Source organism: Carettochelys insculpta, chromosome 10 (genome assembly GCF_033958435.1).
Source record: "Carettochelys insculpta isolate YL-2023 chromosome 10, ASM3395843v1, whole genome shotgun sequence".
NCBI lineage: Eukaryota > Metazoa > Chordata > Testudines > Carettochelyidae > Carettochelys > Carettochelys insculpta.
The window spans coordinates 26,684,210-26,704,353 of record NC_134146.1 but is presented as its reverse complement, the minus strand read 5'-3'; the positions used below and the strand labels follow the sequence as shown (position 1 = coordinate 26,704,353).

Here is a 20,144-nt window from a genome sequence, read left to right as displayed (position 1 = left end):
ATAAAATAAATTCTACAACGTGGTCATTTCCTAATCAATCCTACTGCTTAAATATACTTAGAAGAAGGTTAAAAAGTAAAAATTTTATTACACAAGAGGCAGGTTACAAATTAGCTTTTAACTGTTTCATTCATAAAAGACCACTTCTTGTATATAAAAGAAACCTACAACTGCTGAAGGATGTGACACAAAGCAACAACATCCAGAGAAATCAAAGCTGAAAGAAGAGTGAAAATAAGGAGGGTGCCAGTCCAACTATTGGTTCAGGATATGTTAAACTGAATGTCTGAAGAACTGTTATGGAAGTAGGTTGACGTTTAATAATGGTACATACGTTCTACACTGTTCCAGTGATTTTGCCAGGATTCCAACTTGTATTTAACTACTTTATAGGATAATTTAATGCCCAAAGAGAAGTTACTCACCGTAGTAACGATGGTTCTTCGAGATGCATCCCCGTGGGTGCTCCACGTTAGGTGTCGGGCTCGCCCCGGCGCCGCAGATCGGATCTTCCAAGCAGTTTCTGCCGGACCGCGCATGCACCGGTGCGCGCCGCTCCCTTGCGCGATCCGGTCCCCGCCAGTTCCTTGACCAACCGCCTCGGATGCTCCTGAAAAACACTAAACAGAGATCCGAAGCGGGGAGGATGGGCGGGTGGTGGAGCACCCACAGGGACACATCTTGAAGAACCATCGTTACTACGGTGAGTAACTTCTCTTTCTTCCTCGAGTGTACCTGTGGGTGCTCCACGATAGGTGACTACCCAGCAGTAACCCAAGAAAGGAGGTGGGTAATCGGGTTATGTGTAGCTTGCCCCCAAAAGGACCGCTGTCGAGAGACAGGTATCCTCTTGGAATACCCTGTGTAGGGCATAATGCTTGGCGAAGGTGTCATAGGATGACCATGTCGCCGCTCTGCAGATGTCTTTTAGTGCAATGCCCTTGAAAAAGGCTGTTGATGCTGCCACTGCCCTGGTGGAGTGAGCCCTAGGCGGGGCCAGTAAAGGAGTCTTTCTAAGTTCGTAGCACATTTTTATACAGGATACGATGTGCTTCGAGATTCTCTGCGAAGAGAGACTTTCTCCTTTTGATCTGGGAGCGAGAGAGACTAGGAGTCTATCCGTTTTTCGGAAGGACTTAGTCCTGTCTATATAAAAAGCCAGCGCCCTCCTCACGTCCAGGAGGTGTAGGCGCTCCTCTTTGTTGGAGTTATGAGGCTTTGGATAAAACGAGGGTAACACTATAGGTTTTTTAATATGAAACTCTGAAGAAACTTTCGGAACAAAGGCTGGATGCAGCCGTAAGGTTACTGCCTCCTTCGAAAATACTGTGCAGGGTGGCGTTGCCATAACTGCCGCGAGCTTGCTCACCCTGCGAGCTGACGTGATTGCAAGAAGGAAGGTCGTCTTTATCGTAAGGAGACGGAGGGAAACTGTGGCTAAGGGTTCAAACGGTGGTCCCGTTAGCACATTAAGCACCAGGTCCAAGCTCCACGAAGGTGGAAGCGGTTTCCGAGGGGGGTACAGGTTTACCAGCCCCTTCAGGAACCTGGTAACCATGAAATGGGCGAACACCGTGGGCCCTTCCTCTTCGTGTCGGAAAGCCGATATAGCGGCAAGGTGGACCTTCAACGAGGATAGGGAGAGTCCGCCTCTCTTGAGGTCCAGTAAGTATTCTAATATTACAGGTATAGGCACAGCAAGGGGAGCTAATTGCTTGGTAGAACACCATGCAGTGAATCGAGTCCATTTCTGCTTGTAGGTCTTCCTGGTGGAAGTCCTTCTGCTACTTTCTAGGACTTGTTGCACTCCCTCCGTACATGTGCTCTCCAGGGAGCTGAGCCATGGATTAACCATGCTTGCAGTCGCAGGCCTCGGGGGTGTGGGTGCACTATAGACCCCTGGGCTTGCGTGAGCAGGTCCTGCACCACCGGAAGGGGCATCGGTGGGCGGTCGGACATGCACAGGAGTAAGGGGAACCATTGCTGTCAATCCCAAGTTGGGACTACTAGGATCATGCGGGCTCTCTCCTGGCTTTCTGCAAGACCTTGGGGATGAGCACTGTGGGAGGAAATGCGTAGAGCAGGGGGCCCTTCCACGAGATCGCAAATGCATCCCCCAGGGACCCCCATCCCAGTCCTGCCCTGGAGCAGTATTGTGGGCACTTCTTGTTGCGATGAGTGGCAAACAGGTCTATCTGGGGAAACCCCCATGCATGAAAAATTGGTCGTAGCAGATCGGAATGGATCTGCCACTCGTGTGTGAGTGCGAAGTGCCTGCTCAACTGGTCTGCCTGCACGTTGTGAGCGCCTGGTAAATACGAGGCTTTCAAAGTTATATTGTTGGCGATGCACCAGTTCCACAGGCGGACTGCTTCCGCACATAAGGCACGGGACCAAGCTCCTCCTTGTCGATTTATATAAAACATGGTGGAGGTATTGTCTGTATTGATTCCAACTACTTTGTCTCGAAAGTGTTTGCAGGCGTTGAACACTGCTCTGAGCTCCAGTATATTTATGTGCAGCGGCTGTTCCGTAGGGGACCACAGTCCCTGTGTCACCTTTTCGCCCATGTGTGCTCCCCACCCTATGTGGGAGGCATCGGTGGTGAGAAAGATAGATATTTGTGGTTGATGAAAGGGTACCCCTGTTAGCATGTTCTTGGGGTTCACCCACCATTGCAGGGATCTGCGCACCTCTGTCGTGGGCGACACCACCCTGCGGATGGTGTGTGCTGCCGGTTTGTAGACGCTCGCCAGCCAGTGCTGCATGCTGCGCATATGCAATCTGGCGTTCTGTACTATGAACGTTGCTGCTGCCATACGGCCTAGCAGCTGTAAGCACGTTAGAACCGGCACCATGGGGCTGAAGGTGATGACTTATACGAAGGAACCAATGGCGCGAAAGCGGGCATCTGGTAGAATCATACAACACTAGGACCGGAAGGGGCCTCGAGAGGCCATCGAGTCCAGTCCCCTGCCCCAACGGCAGGACCGACCACTATCTACACCATCCCTGATAGACATCTATCTAATCTGTTCTTAAATATCTCCAGCAAGGGAGATTCCACAACCTCCCTTGGCAACTTATTCCAGTACTTGACCACCCTGACAGTTAGGAACTTTTTCCTAATGTCCAACCTAAACTTCCCTTGCTGCAGCTTAAGTCCATTGCCTCTTGTTCTCTCCTCAGAGGCCAAGAAGAACAAGTTTTCTCCCTCCTCCTTATGACACCCTTTAAGATATCTGAAAACCGCTATCATGTCCCCCCTCAATCTTCTCTTTTCCAAGCGAAACAAGCCCAATTCTTTCAGCCTTTCTTCATAAGTCATGTTCTCCAGACCTTTTATCATTCTAGTTGCTCTTCTCTGGACCTTCTCTAATTTCTCCACATCTTTCTTGAATTGGGGTGCCCAGAACTGGACACAATATTCCAGCTGAGGCCTAACCAGCGCAGAGTAGAGCGGAAGAATGATTTCTCGTGTCTTGTTCACAACACGCCTGCTAATGCATCCCAGAATCATGTTTGCTTTTTTTGCAACAGCATCACACTGTTGACTCATATTTAACTTGTGATCTACTAGAACCCCTAGATCCCTTTCTGCTGTACTCCTTCCTACACAGTCTTTTCCCATTCTGTATGTGTGAAACAGATTATTCCTTCCTAAGTGCAGCGCCTTACATTTATCTTTATTAAACTTCATCCTGTGTACTTCAGACCATTTCTCCAATTTATCTAGATCATTCTGAATTATGACCCTATCCTCCAAGGTAGTTGCAACCCCTCCCAGCTTGGTATCATCTGCAAACTTAATAAGCGTACTTTCTATGCCTATATCCAAATCATTAATGAAGATATTGAACAGAACTGGTCCCAAAACAGACCCCCGCGGAACCCCACTTGTTATGCTTTTCCAGCAGGATTGAGCACCATTAACAACTACTCTCTGGGTACGATTAGCCAGCCAGTTATGCACCCACCTTATTGCAGCCCCATTTAAGTTGGACTTGCCTTGTTTGTCGATAAGAATATTATGTGAGATCGTGTCAAATGCTTTACTAAAGTCTAGGTATACAACATCCACTGCTTCTCCCTTATCTACGAGTCTCATTATCGTGTCAAAAAAAGCTATCAGGTTGGTTTGACATGATTCGTTTTTTACAAAACCATGCTGGCTGTTCCCTATCACTTTACTACCTTCCAAGTGCTTGCAGATGACTTCCTTAACTACCTGCTCCATAACCTTTCCTGGCACAGAAGTTAAGCTGACTGGCCTGTAATTTCCTGGGTTGTTCTTGTTCCCCTTTTTGTAGATGGGCACTATATTTGCCCTCTTCCAGTCTTCTGGAATCTCTCCTGTCTCCCATGACTTTCCAAAAATGAGAGCTAATGGCTCAGCTACCTCTTCTATCAGCTCCTTGAGGATTCTAGGATGCATTTCATCAGGCCCTGGTGACTTGCAGACATCTAATTTTTCCAAATGGTTTTTAACTTGTTCTTTTTTTATTTCAAAAACTAACTCTACCCCTTTTCCACCAGCATTCACTATGTCAGGCATTCCTTCAGACTTCTCTGTGAAGACCGAAACAAAGAAGTCATTAAGCATCTCTGCCATTTCCAAGTTCCCAGTTACTGTTTCTCCCTCCTCACTGAGCAATGGCCCTACCCTGTCCTTGGTCCTCCTCTTGTTTCTAATATATTTGTAAAAGGCCTTCTTGTTACCCTTTATGCCTGTAGCTAGTTGGATCTCATTTTGTGCCTTAGCCTTTCTAATTTTACTCCTGCATTCCTGTGTTATTTGCCTATGTTCATTCTTTGTAATTTGTCCTAGTTTCCATCTTTTATAGGATTCCTTTTTCAGTTTGAGATCATGCAGGATCTCCTTGTTAAGCCAAGGCGGTCTTTGCCCATATTTACTATCTTTCCTACGTAGGGGAATAGCTTGTTTTTGGGCCCTTAATAATGTCTCTTTGAAAAACTGCCAACTCTCCTCAGTTGTTTTTCCCCTCAGTTTTTCCTCCCATGGGATCTTACCTACCAGCTCTCTGAGTTTACCAAAATCTGCCTTCCTGAAATCCATCATCTCTATTTTGCTGTTTTCCCTCCTACCAGTCCTTAGAATTGTGAATTCTATGATTTCATGATCACTTTCACCCAAGCAGCCTCCCACTTTCAAATTCTCGACCAAGTCCTCCTTATTTGTTAAAATCAAATCCAGAACAGTTTCTCCCCTGGTGGTTTTTTCAACTTTTTGGAATAAAAAATTGTCTCCAATGCAGTCTAAGAATTTATTGGATAGTCTGTGCCCCGCTGTATTAGTGTCCCAGCATATATCTGGATAGTTAAAGTCCCCCATCACCACCAAATCCTGGGCTCTGGACGATTTTGTTAGTTGTTTAAAAAAAGCATCATCCACCTCTTCCACCTGGTTAGGTGGCCTGTAGTAGACTCCTAACAGGACATCACCCTTGTTTTTTACCCCTCTTAAACTAACCCACAGACTCTCAACACATCCATCTCCTATGTCCATCTCCACCTCAGTCCAAGTGTGTACATTTTTTATATATAAGGCAACACCTCCCCCCTTTTTTCCCTGTCTATCTTTCCTAACCAGGCTGTAGCCTTCAATACCAACATTCCAATCACATGTATTATCCCACCAAGTTTCTGTGATGCCAATGATATCATAGTTGTATTTTTTTTATTAGCACTTCCAGTTCTACTGGAAGGGTAGATAAACCCTTGCTGTGATGGAGTTTATGCGTGCCCCTATGAACTCTATGTCCTGTGTGGGGTCGATCTTTGACTTCGCCAGGTTGATGACCAGGCCCAGCGAAGAGAACGTGCCTGCTGTAACGCGTATCATGCATAGTACCTCTTCCTTCGAGGCCCCTTTCAGTAGGCAGTCGTCCAGATATGGGAATATAAACACCCCTGTCTGTGCAGGTAGGCTGACACCACTGCCAGGGTCTTGGTAAATACTCTGGGGGCCGAGGAGAGGCCGAATGGCAGAACCTTGTATTGGAAATGTTCTTTGCCGACCATAAACCAGAGAAAACGTCTGGGTGGATTGTTATATGGAAATACGCGTCTTGTAAGTCGAGGGCTGTGAACCAATCTCCATCGTCCAATGCTGTAAGTATAGAGGCAACTGTGATCATCCGAAAGCGTTGTTTGAGCAAGTACCGATTGAGGCCTCAAAGATCTAGGATGGGCCTCCAGCCTCCTGTTTTTTTCTCTGTAAGGAAGTATCTTGAATAGAACCCTTTCCCTTGGAGTTGCTCTGGCACTCTTTCCACTGCCCCTATAAGCATAAGATGGTCCACCTCCTGCTTGAGTCTCGCTTCGTGGGAGGCGTCCTTTAGATGGGGCCTGGGTGGAGGTCGTGGCGGTGGGAGCGACTGGAAGGGGATCGCGTAACCCGTGGTTATGATCTCCAGTACTCATTTGCCTATGGTGATCTTTTGCCACTGGGTGTAGAATGGTCGGAGGCGATGATGGAACATTAGCTTTGGATGACATTGCGCGATGGTAGTGATAGTGCAGCCCTCGATCTGCCCGTCAAACTTGTTGCCTTTGGCCCTGCCCCGAGGATGCACGGCTCTGTTGGGAACGTCGCCTGGGAGTTCTGTACTGTTGGTGCTGTTGATGCCGCCCTTGCTCGTAGCCCCTTTGGTAATGAGCACGCTGGGGTTGATATGGGTATCGTCTTTGCTGAGGGTAATACTTTGTGTTCCTGTATGGAGGAGTATAAATCCCCAAGGTTCTGAGAGTAGCCCTTGAGTCCTTACTGGAACGAAGGACCGAATCAGTTGATTCAGCAAACAACTTCTGTGTGTCAAAGGGGAGATCAACGATCTTCGCCTGCAGATCCCTCAGGATACCCGATGTCTGAAGCCAGGATTCCCTGCGCATGACCACTGCCGTAGCCGTTGAGCGTGCCGCCGTATCTGCTACGTCCAGGGCGATCTGAACTCCTGTCCTCAAGGCTGAGTAGCCTTCCTGCACGATGGCCTTCAGCACCGGCTTCTTATCCTCTGGAAGTGAGTCCATGAGGGAAGTCAGCCTGGAGTAATTGTCAAAGTTATGGTTTGCTAGGTGTGCTGCATAATTTGCCATTCTCAACAGTAGGGTAGAGGAGGAGTAGACCTTTCTGCCGAATAACTCTAGCTTCTTGGCATCTTTGTCCGTTCCCCCTGTCTTGTACTGAGAAGTTTTCGACCTCTGTTGAGACGATTCCACCACCAGAGAATTTGGTTGTGGGTGACTGAACAGGAACTCCATGCCCTTCGCCGGGACGAAGTATTTCTTATCCGCTCTCTTGTTTATAGGCGGAGCGGACGCAGGGGTCTGCCATATCGTGGTAGCGGACTCCATAATTGCTTCGTCGAGCAGAATAGCTATTTTGGAAGAGGCCGGAGGTCTCAGGTTTTTGAGGAGCTTATGGTGCTTCTCCTGCACCTCTGCTGTTTGGATGCCTTGCGTAAAGGGCACCCTTTTAAACAGCTCTTCGAACTGTTTGAAATCGTCCAGGGGGTGGATGTCCCCTGGGGCCGTAGCCTCGTCGGGAGAGGATAGAGAGGAACCACTAGGGTAAGCCTCTCTGGATCCCTCTGGGTCCTGTTGACGGTGATACATCTTCTCGCTGGAGGCTTGCGAGGGGAAATCTCGGGGTTCCAGAATCAACCCCCCCCTGAGATATTTGTGTTTCCGTCCCCGTCCGCGATTGCCCTTGGGTATAGTGAACCATCTGAGGGGACCTGTCCCTGGGTGTATGCCTATGGTGTCTATGCCCCACATGATAGGGGCGACCATGGCAACACGGGCATGGTTCCTGGGATGGAGACCTGGACCACTCTCGAGGAGCATACCCCCGGCGTCTGGGGGAGCGAGATCGTCTGGGTGATTGAGACAATGGTGAGACTGATTTGTGATAGTACTCCAGGGGGTCAAATCCCAGCAAAGGCGAGGGTGGCCCGAGCCATGGTGACGCTGGCTGGAGGAACAGGGAGGGAGGCTCAGGGTAGACTGGGGGAGACCCCTGCCTCCTTGTTGGAGTTCGCAGCATAAGGGGAGGGCTTAGAGAGGGCAGCCCTGTCTGGAGAAGGGCTGCGGTGCCAGGTTTTCTCTGCTGCCTTTCTCCCCGCCTGTGGGGCTGACTCCGCCCCTTTCCGCGCCGGGGATCTCGGCCCCGCTGTTGGCACTGCGCTCGGCACGCTTCGCTGCGGTGCTGCGCGGGTGGTCTCCCCCGGTGCCTGCAGGCCGCGTGCCTGCGAGCTCTGCACCGCTAGCTGCAGTGCCGCCGGTTCCGGCGCTTGACTGGCCGCCACTCTGCCCACGGTGCGGGCCAGCTGTTTGATTATCGGAGGCTCAGCCTCTGCCACATGCGCTTCCGCGCTGCCGCCATTCATCTGTGATTGTGGCTGGGGGCTATGTGCTGCACCCATCCTGCTCGCTGTGGCTGCTGGCAAGGATCGGGTTGGCGAGAGCTTCCTCCGTTTTTGCACTGATGGGGTGAGGGAAGCCGCCTTCCTTTTATGGGCCCCTGCGGGTCCCTCTTGTTGGGGCCACTCTGGCACGTCTGGCTGGAGGGCCTTGTCAAAGAGCAGCATTTTTAGCCGCATTTCTCTGTCCTTCCTTGCTCTAGCCATGAGCTTTCCGCAGAAGGAGCATTTTTGGGTGACGTGAGATTCCCCCAGGCACCTAATACACTGACTGTGCCCATCGGAGGCCGGCATAGCTTCACGGCATGACTCACACTTCTTGAATCCTGAAGAGGACATTGCGGTGAGTCTTTGAGTTGTTAATAGGGTACTTAGCACCTTCTCTGTGCTTGTTCCCCTCTCGGACCCAGCCTGCTGTGGCAGGAGGCCTAATGGCCTTACGTCCCTGGGCCTCCGCTGCTCCTCTTGTTACTAAGGCTTTTATATACCGTTTTTTTTTGTTTTTTTTTGCAATAAGAAAAATAACAAGCTAACAAAGACGGAAAGACTGAAAAGAAACTCTAAAAACACTTAAAACATTAAATACGCTGACTCTGGCCACAGCCTGAGAGGATTCTGTCTGCAGCCGATGGCGGTTAAGAAGGAACTGGCGGGGACCGGATCGCGCACGTGGCTGGGAGCACGCAAGGGAGAGGCGGGCGCCGGCGCATGCACGGTCCGGCAGAAACTGCTGGAAAGATCTGATCTGCGGCGCTGGGGCGAGCCCGACACCTATCGTGGAGCACCCACGGGGACACTCGAGGAAGAACTATTATCATCATTACCATTTATGAACATTAAACAGTGTCTTTCATCTTCAAAGCCCTTTACAAATGTCAGCCTTCATTAGTTTCTCTCTGAAATAAACGTTCATGGTTTACAATAACAACTAGTAATAGCCTGTTAGACATTGTCAGTGAAGTACAATTCACTCACAATTGCTCAAAACAGAGGTGAACAGAAAACCACAGCTTTGAAAGTGGGACAATAGTCTCTCCACAGCATGATGCCAGGAAGTGGGCCAGGCCCATAGTACTCACCCAGACCTTCAACAGGGAAGCATGGTCCATCTGCATTTTCCATGCAGAGATTTTGGACACTGGATCCATCTAACTGCAGGCTCACCAACCATAGCCCATTTCACAAGCCTCCTACCTGGTGAACCTCATGGAACCTTGTTCTATTGTGTCAATAAGGGGTGCCACATCTCCCTGTGTGCCCACCTGGCAGCCATTCAAGCCCCATGTCATGGAACTATAGCAGTTCGTTGCCCTGAGAGAGGGCAATTATGCAGCTTTCGTGCAGGCAGCTGGATGAATTTTAATCTAAATATCCAGTTACATCTGCTGTAGCCCATGGAAGTTTTCTTTGGTCAAACGCATAAAATGCTGAAAAAAATATTCAAATTTAACCGGCATTTGAGCCAATTTATATTTACATTATATTTCTGTATGTTTAGGAATAAAAGACTATCCAAGGTGTCCTCATCTAGGTCTAAGCTACAGCAAAGATTTAAATTAGTTATGGCTTTATTTGCACAAGTGTGCCCAGATATGGTTTGAGCAGTATTTCAGGTCAACTATTCCGGAAGGCATCTATTCAAAACCCCAAAAGCAATGTAGTTACCACATTGTCAACCACTAAGCACTCAGAGAGAGAAAGGAAGAAGTACAAGCTGCAGCTCGGCTGGAATGCCACAACAGCAATACTTAGTGAAAAGAGCAGCTAATAAATGTCTTCCAGCACCTTTGGAAGTCTTGTGCAGATGGTCACCCTCTCTACATGTTCTTGCCATTTTCACTACCACAGGTAATAGCTGTTGGCTACTCTAATCACAAATGTCAGCTCTCGTTTAAAACAAAAAGCCAACTGCTAGTTCCTATGAACATAGAAACAGGGAAAACGAACTCTTGGAAGCTGTGTTTGCTATCACTATAGCCCTACAGTCCATGCTGGTCAATATCATGGTCATAGAATTTTTAAAATTGTAAATTTCATGATCTTTAGCTATTTCAATCTGAAACTTCAGAGTGCTGTAATTTTAAGAGTCCTGCCCAAAAAAAGGTGTTGTTGGGTGGGCAGGAAGTTCTACTGCAACTGGAGAGCAGAAGCTGCTGGCCAGGAGCCCAGGCCTGAATGCAAAGCCGCCATCAGCATCAACACAGAAATAAGGATGGCACCCATATTCCTGTGCTGCTGCCTGCAGAGCTCGGCCCTCACTCACCAACTGCCACTTACCAGCTGCCCAGCTCTAAGGCAGCAGCACAGAAGTGAGGGTGACATAGTATGATACTGACACCCTTACTTCTGCACTGCTGCTGGTGGGGGGGGTTGCCTGCACAGATGGGCACCTGGCTCACAGCCACCAGCTCCCTTTGAGCCCCACTGCCACTACCAGCTCCATATGTGCTGTCTGAGGCAGAGTGTCCACCTGAATTGGTGGGGAAAAATTCCTAACACAGAGGTTCTGAAGCTGCGTGGTGTCGTGGAAATGGAAGCGATGCTTATGAACAAACAGTTTTGCTGGACTGGTCATGTTATGAAGATAGATAATACACAGATGCCAAAGGTGGTCAAGGAAGGTCTATCAGCCTGCCATCAGATCATGTATGAAGATATCAACATCTACATTTTTAAACATATCTCAAAGGTACTCAGAAGAATGTTCCAAACGGTGTAGGTGCCAGGACACGTCCTTGTTTTGCTCCACTTATCACCTCAAGAATTCAGATCAGTTTCCTTCCAATTGCACTGGGCTTTGTGTATCATGGTGGAAAAATTGTATAAAGCAGAGGAGCTTTGGGAGGCATCCAATTTTTTAAGTACTATATACAGACCAGAAGAACGAACAGTGTCCAAACACTTTAATCAGGTCAATGAACGCAAGAAAAAGCGTTTTCCTTGTTCTCTACTTTTGTCCTGTAGTAAGCAAAGAGAGAATATCATATCCACACTAATCTACCTGCTGGAATTCCACATTGTGTCTCTGGATAAACTCTCTGAGCAATTACTTACAGACATGTAAACACCATTCGTGTGAGCAGTTTGCCAGTGATGTTGAAAACCGAAATGCCTCTGTAGTTGTTACAATCTCCATCTCCTCTCTTGTATTTTAAAGGAATAACGATTTTTGCATCACACATGTCCTGAGGAACTCTGCCTTCTTTCCAACATTGAAGGAGGAGACTCTATAGATGTGGTAAAGGTTGGAAATATTCAATGTTGGAAAGAAAAAAAAAGCGTCACCTCCCTCCAGAGAGCACTCCTACAGCAAAAAAAGAAGCACAAGCCTATGATTGAGTGCTTATTTTTGCATATAGAAAGAAAGCCTGCATCTTAACAGAAAGAAATCAAGACAAAAATACAAGTCAAAGCATTCTAGCTGAATACAGGTCTATTGTCTCCTGATCATGCGACTCCTACAATGATAAAGATTATAAGATGAAGTACAGCTAGTAAAAGTAAACCTGCATGGTCCATAAAGGTGCCTAATAACAAACTATCAGAGGGGTAGCCGTGTTAGTCTGGATCTGTAACAGCAACGAAGGGTCCTGTGGCACCTTATAGGCTAACAGAAAAGTTTTGAGCATGAGCTTTCGCGAGCACAGACCAGCATCTGATGAAGTGAGTCTGTGCTCACAAAAACTCATGCTCAAAACTTTTGTTAGTCTATAAGGTGCCACAGGACCCTTCGTTGCTGTAATAACAAACTGCCACCTAGTGGCTCCACTACACATTCCTAAAGTTTGTACATGGACTAATACGAAACTATGATTTACTGTATACCTGTCATTTATTAAGACGTAGGAGTTTCCCGAAACTCAGTGGGTGGATAACAAGACACATTGCAACTGGTAAGTTTTTCCATTGTTAAAAATTCAAATTTCAGATAATACTCAGTCAACACTGGAAAACAGCCCTTCTCCAACACAAAGCTCTCCCACTCCCTGTTAGTCAATTTATACATGATGTTAACCAGTAAGGTGCAATCTGTGAAAATCCTAATCAGGTTCCGCTACTTTAAGGAAACACTTTGCAATTTAACATCAGCCTATGAGCCAATCTGGAAGAAGAGGAGGGGGAAAACAAAAAAGTCTCTCAATCTCCCATTATAAATGTAATTATTTTCTTCCTCATTCCTCTAAGCAGCTAATCCCATATAACCAAAGTGCAAAAATGATTGACTTCAACAATTGACAGTGAAAATGCCTTTAACTCACCACTCCCATATACTGAATTATAAAGTTGCTGTTCCAAAGCCTTCAGAAAACGGCCTGCTCTATGAAGAACAGAGGCTAACTTTCAAGAGAGCTCAGCTACACCTCAACAGTAATGTCAGGGCACACATTTTGTTTTCAAGATTTCTGTACTAAGCTCCTTTGAAAAATATCTGACCATACGTGTCACAACCAGGTGCTGCTAAGCATTAAACTCTTCTCATCTCACACACGCAGGAGGAAAAGGGTGCACAAGCCAAAAGTAACTGATGTACTTAGTAAGAGATCAAGAATGCTAAACGAAATTAAAGTGAGTCAAACAATTAGTCTGACATACATATTCCAAGAACAGGGCAAAGAGCTAACCCACTCACTGTTTTTTACACATACACACACACACACACACACACACACGAGTGCAATGTTCAACCTGATCTCACATTGTCAGCCTGCTTCTGCAGCACACCTCAGCTCACTGCTCTGCCACCTGTCACAAGCGCACCAAGCAGACCCAACCCTCTCAGTCACAGAAGCAGATCCGATTCCTGTTTAGAATAACCCTCCTGTAACAGAGGAAAGTAAAGTGGAAAAGTGAATCAGCACAGGGAGAAAAGCGCAAAGAGACAGACATGCCAGGAGGGAGTCAGGCAAGATGGAGAGCCACCAACATGTGGAAGAGGAAAGTGGAGTTACAAAAAATGCTGCAGATGTTCAAGGGGATGAGAACAGGCAAGAGGGAGGGCAAAAGGGGAGCAAGAGGAGACAAACAGGTGGCAGAAGAGAGGATGGGAATGACAAAATAAACAGTAAGAGAAAAAGCAATAAAAGGAAAAGTGGACACTGTGAGGACAGAGAAATTCCATCTTGCTACAGCAATGCATTTTTGTAAAACAGAATACGCAAAATCAGTTCAGAGGCTGGGAAACAGAGGAGCAACAAAAAACAGCCAAATACCCTGATCCCAAAGAAGGAACAGAAACAAAATGCGAAGTGCTAAGAGAAGCAAAGAGTATCACTTTTCTTGTAGTTTAAGAGGGTCAGACTTCTGTAGGGAAAAATTCCCAGCTTCTTCCCATGATTGAAGATAACTTGCTGAATGTTTTGATTCTTCTCTACCATTTCTTCTTCCTCTCTCTTTCCTCATTATCACTTTAGCCTGACACCACTGCAATAAATGCCTCCTATTGGATGCTTCCCTTAGAACCCACGAATGTCCAGGAACCTAAAATGCGTAGTTTGGTACTTTTACAAGTAAAAAAGATCCCCTTCAAATTCTAAGGGCCACAACTGTATATTTATGCTTGAAACAAACATTAGAATCAAAGTTTCTGTACCAGTATCTGCTGAGCTATGTAATCCACTTTTCAACATGATCCATAAGTGCTGGAACTATGGGTGCTAAAGACCAGTAGCACCCAGTGACCTGAAGTGGTTTCCATCATACATATGGTTTACAGTTTTGTTCAATGGCTCTCAGCCTCCTCTCCCTCTCACCCCTCAACACACATCGCACAAACTGTTCCAGCACCTGACTGGATCCCAGTTTCCACTTTGCTACTTGCATGAGTAAGGGTTACAGGACACAGCCATACATTAATCTTAGCAGAGCAAGGGGCAACAAAGGAAGAGTACTGCAGATCAAGCAATGGGCCTTAACGTGCTGAGTACTTCCGGCTTCCATGAAAGTCAACAGATTTTACCCCTATGTATGTGCAGTGCAGTTAATTATATTGTGTTTTCACCTAAGTTTAATATATCAGAATTGGCAGCTGGTGTCCCAAAACAGGAATTCTAACACACACACACACACACACACACACACACACACACACACACACACAAACACACACATATTTTTATATAGATAGATAGATAGATGGATAGATAGATATACACACACACACACACACACGTGTAACCTGTACATCAGCAATGGGCAACCTAGGCTAGTAACTGTGCCGGATGAGTGGCCTTCTTTCATCTCAGTGGGCCTCAAGATTGTTGTAAACAAAATGGTCTGTCAGGATGGGGAAATTTTGCTAACGGCACTTGCAGACCTAGAATTTGCAGGAGCGCTGAATGAACTATAGCAGTGCTTTGACTGAATGCACAGAGAGAGCGTGACTCTCACAGTCAGAGTTGTGTACAATCAGCATACACCTCACTCCACGTGCCTTGCTTTACATCCCTGTCACTTTAGTAATGGTGGCGGGAAGAAAAAAAACAACTATGGATAGAAAATAGCAGCATCTGGCAACCCAGTACATGGGCAACAGTAAACAAAATATATTATGTACTATGTATAGACCCTCGGACCACAGCCTGCCCACCACTGCTTTATATAATCATGATGTGAAATAAATGCAGCAGTTGCTTATTAGGCTGCAGGCAGCTTTGACAGATCCTTGGAACTGTAGGGCTTTGAAGCCAATAGTGCTGAACTAATCCATTATGAGCAGAACTTTGATCCCATACTCTCCTAAAGAACCTACTTTACTCTTCCCTGCCTGCAGAGATTAGTCAGTCCCAGAGTCAGAGCCAGGCAAAGGTCTCCTGGGGCCTTGGACCAGAACACTGGGGAGCCCCTCTCTAACATTTCTGCCCATGACCCCATCCTCCCCTTCTGCCCCTTCCATTTATGGCCCTGCTCATGCCCCACACATTAGGGTCCCTTCCCCAGAACCTCACCCATTCAACCCAGGATCCCCCATGCTGCCTGCCCCACTCTTTGTTTGCTGCCTCCTTTCCACAGCAGCCCCAAGAATGTATATGCTCTGTCCCCACCCCACAGCCCCAGGGTCGCAGCCAAGAGTGAGAGCCCCACCAATCCCAGGGCTGCAGCAGAGATTCGGGTGTTGTGCTTCTACAGGGAACCAGAGTTGGGGCACAAGGGCTTCTCCAGCCCGAGGACTGGGTACGGTACATAGCTTCCACTGTCACCCTGCAGTTTCTGCCATGGGCACTGATGCAGTGGGGACTTCTTCTGACTGGGACAGGTTTAGGAACAATGGGGGGTTTCCCTGCCTGGGGATTTTTTCCATCCTGTGGTTCTGCTGGTGTTGGGACCATGAGCAGGCCTTGCCCACATCCTAAAGCTTCAGCTGGTAGCAGGTGCTACTGGGGGTGCTGCTGGGACAAGCTCCCTGTCCTGTGGCTTCTGCTGATGACAGGGTCAGGAGACATGGGGGCTCTGCACCTCCTGCCCATGAGGCAGAAGCTAGAGGACCCCAGCTGGCCTGACCCCAGGATCAGGGCCGCATATACTCAGTGCTAATCTGTCATGGGCCAGAGCACCAGTAAGGCTCTTGAAGCAGCCCCAGAAGAAGATAGGGAGTAGTGCAAATATATTGCTTGAACATGCAGGGGTGTAATCAGGAAGGCCAAAGAGCAGTTGGAATTCCAGTTAGCAAGGAACGTGAAGGGTAGCAGGAAAGGTTTCTACAGACATGTTAGCAATAAGAATGTGGTCAGGAAGGTGGGAGACCTTTACTGAACGAGGGAGGACAATCTAGTGACAGACAATTGAAAAAGCTGAAGTACTCGATGCTTTTTGCTCTGTGCCTTCACAGATGAGATCAGCTCACAGACTACTGCAGTAGGCATCACAGTATGGGAAGGGGGTGGGTAAACCTCCGTGGGAAAGAACAGGTTAAAAGCTATTTAGAAAAGCTGGATGCACACAGATTCATGGGGCTGGATCAAATGAATCCAAGGATGCTGAGGGGGCTGGCTGATGTGACTGCAGAACCATTGAGCATGATCTTTGAAAACTCATGGCAATCAGAAGAGATCCCAGATGATTGGAAAAAAGCAAATGTAGTGCCCATCTTTAAAAAAAGGGAAGTAGGAAAATCCAGGAAAATACAGACCAGACAGCCTCACCTCCATCCTTGAAAAATAAAAGAAAAAAATACTCAAGGAATCCATTCTGTAACACTTGCAAGAGGGGAAGGTGATCAGGAGTAGTCAAACAGGGATTCGACATGAGCCAATCATGCCTGACCAAACTGATTGCTTTCTATGATGAGGTAACTGGCTCTATAGATATGGGAAATGTGATTAACATGATATATCTTGATTTTAGCAATACCTTTCACATGGTCTCCCACAGTACTCTTACCAGCAAGTTTAACAAGTATGGATTGGATAAATGGACTGTAAGATTGATCGAAAGCTGGCTAGATCGTCAGGCTCAACAAGTAGCGATCAACAGCTCAGTGTTGGGTTGGGCTGTTGGTATCAAGTGGAGTCCCACAATGGTCAGTTCTGGAGCCAGTTTTCTATAACATCTTTATTAATCACATGGATGAGGGGATAGTTTGCACACATACAAACCCTTGGCCTGGGTCCTCCCTTACAGAAAGGATGTGAACACACTGGAGTCCAGTGGAGGGCAACAGAAATGATTACGGGACTGGAGCACATGCCTTCGGAGGAGAGGCTGAGGGATTTGGCCTCATTTAGTCTACAGAAGAGGGGAGTGAGGGGGGTATTTTATAGCAGCCTTCAACTACCTGAAAGGAAGTTCTAAAGAGGATGGAGAGAGGCTGTTCTCAGGGGTGCGAGATGACAGGATGAGGAGCAATGGTCTCAAGTTGCAGTCGGGGAGAGACTGGTGAAACAGTGGGGAAGCACTGGAATGGTTTCCCTAGGGAGGTGGTGAAATCTCCATCCTTAGAGGGTTTTAAGTCCCAGCTTTCAAGTCCTTGACAAAGCCATGGCTGGGATGATTTAGTTGGGCTTGGGCCTGCTTTGAGCAGGGGGTTGGACTTAATGACCTCCTGAGGTCTCTTGCAACCCTATGATTTTAAGCATGACGTGGGATTCCTAAACAGAAGTATTTAAAAAAAAATAAATTAAAGGAAGAGTTGTACCTGTTGAGAGAGGATGCTTTGAAGGAATCAGGGAGTTGGGAATCTCTCCTTTCCTTCTATTCACAATGAGGGAGAAGGCAGCTGTGCTCTACTGAAGAAAGGGTATTCCTTCTAAAAATAGCTGAGGTCACATAACATTGAACAAGTCTCTCATAACAATGAGGAACCATTTTCTCCTAACAATATCAGCCAATGCATGTAAACTAAACAAAGACATGAAGCTTTAGAGCCAAACTTTTATGAAATAACTGTATTAAATAAAGGATTCATGAGCCTGCAATTTCTAAAGTGGATTTGGGAAACATTAATTACCTCTTGGTTATCCTTATTCTGGTTTGCCCAGAAAATCTTGTGATAAAGAGTCTCCATTGAATTGCTGGAATCGGATCGGTCAAAACAGTGTCGATCCAAGACCTCCAGTGTGTGCAAAACTCGGCTGATGGTGACCCCTAGATATGGAAATGTTAAAAAAAAAAAAAAAGTAACCAAATCATTTACAAGAAAAATTATTCATTAAATCTAAGTCTTCACTATATACACGCCCAGCACTAAAGTCTGTGTGAAATGGACAGAAAAGCCATCCCCCCGAACCCCTAAAAAAGTATGGAAATTGAATTTGATACTATGAAAGTGCTGATTTGTGTGGTGGATCTGATGACACCTGTCCTCAGCCAACGTAACTAAAATCAAATTAACTTCTCCACTGGTCCCTGAAAAGCAAAAATAGTCATTAGTCACTATCATGCTGGACTAGATTTGAAGCAATGACCTAAGGCGGGGGTGGGCAATAATTCTGGATAGGAGGGACATTCTTCCATGATATTAACGGAGGAGATGAGGTGTCCGAGATGGAGGTTGGGTCTAGAAGGCAGTTGTGACCTAGGACAGTGACTGAGTTGTGACCCGAGGCAGGGGATTGAGGTGCTGGGGTTTGGGCTGTGATCTGAGCAGAGGACTGGTGTGCAGGCAGGGATGCAGGGTTTTGGGTTTTGACCTAGGGCAGGGATTGGAATGCAGGATCTAGGAGTGGGTATGGGTGCAAGAAAGGAAAGAGGATTAGGGTACGTGGGGCGGGGAGGACAGGAGTGGGGGGGGCAGAGGCTGGAAGGAGGAAAGGGCTGGAGTGCCAGAGGAAGGCTCTGTCCAGGAAACTTACCTGGGTGATTCCCAGCCAGCAGCCCAGCTGATTTCACAGGCAGGCTGCCTGCCTTTTAGGCCATGCCAGGGGCCAGGGGCCTCTGAACAGCTACAAGACTGAGGGGAGGGTTGCTTCAGAACAGGAAGCCCCCATTGACCAGAAACCAGCCAATGGGAGTGTGAGGCCTCTTCCTCCACAACACAACTCTTCACAACCAAACCAGCTCTGAAGCTGCTTTACTGAATGGCACGTGAGGGGGGTGGGCAGACGTGGAAACTACCTGAGACACCCTGCTATGTCTGCCGGCTGGATCTGGAGTCTTGGCGGGCTACATCCGGCCCACTGGATGCATTTTGCCCAGCAGTGCCTAAGACAAAAGATACTCTCTCTCTTTATCTCTCCTTTGAGCTACTGCTGTCCAACAAGCTGTTTAGTAATCAATAGCTGATCCAGTGAGGAAAGATGTGGTATGCCAAATGTTTTCTTGTATTTTAAAAAGAAACTTCGAAATTAGCCAGACCCCATCCATTACCAGAAACTAGGTGCACACACAAACCCTATGATTACAATTGCTAGTTTCTCCAGTCTTTAAGGATTGTCCTCATTGCTTTCTTGGAACATTCCCATTCCCATTCCCAAGCTTCTTTAACATACCCCCTTCTCTTTGTGACCAACCCCACAGATCAGACAGAGCCCCAAAGCACTGAGTCCTGTGTCAGCCAGAGACTAAGGAAAGATGATTCCTCATGAACTACAGAGGCTGTTTCTGCAGAGTTTATAACCCCACTAGGTCCAAGAGCAAAGGATGCACTAATCTCAGAACCTGAATTGAAACCATCCCTTCAGACTAACATTTATACTAACACCGTATTACCACAACCGGAAAAAAAAAATACTTAGTGCCCGTTAATGTGTCAGTCGATCAGATCCACGCCTAAACTTAATCACACTATGATGAAATCAAGCCCAAAACTAACACAAAGATGCAAAACCTAGGACCCAAAATTTTTACCAAAATTTTTACCCAAAATTTATTTTGTATTTGACTTGCATTACCTGCCGCTGATTCTTGGCACTTGTCGAAAGACCATCGCACCTCCACAGCACAACCTCGTTGTTTTATCTGCTGTTCTACTTCATAAATCTTTGCCCGAACCTAAAAAAAGATCATTGTTGCTCATTATGTGTGGCTAGGAAACCACAATTCTCATCTCAAGCAATGTGGCACACTCCTCTGCCTGAGTAAGGTATGTGAGTGTACCACAGTGTTCCTGTGTTAGAAAACAACCCTCAAGTATAGCACGTTCAACTGATTTCATTTTTTTTAAACATGACCTATCCTGAAACATCACCTTCATTTCAGGAACCGTATGAATGAAAAATTTTCAGATCTCAAATGTTTGCTCTTTACTGGCAGTTGTGACAAGTCTTCTGC

The 20,144-nt window shown here is 46.9% G+C and overlaps 1 protein-coding gene across 1 annotated transcript in view; it reads right to left on the bottom strand.

Moving 5' to 3' along the window:
• Window positions 1–20,144, bottom strand: part of MED12L (mediator complex subunit 12L) — a 295,842-nt gene that overhangs the window by 227,956 nt on the left and 47,742 nt on the right. Inside the window, exons 9-10 of the mRNA XM_075003690.1 lie at window positions 19,766–19,865; window positions 17,884–18,020 (exon numbers count right to left, since the gene is read on the bottom strand). Coding sequence (XP_074859791.1) covers window positions 17,884–18,020; window positions 19,766–19,865 — 237 coding nt within the window. The remainder of the gene's footprint in view (window positions 1–17,883; window positions 18,021–19,765; window positions 19,866–20,144) is intronic.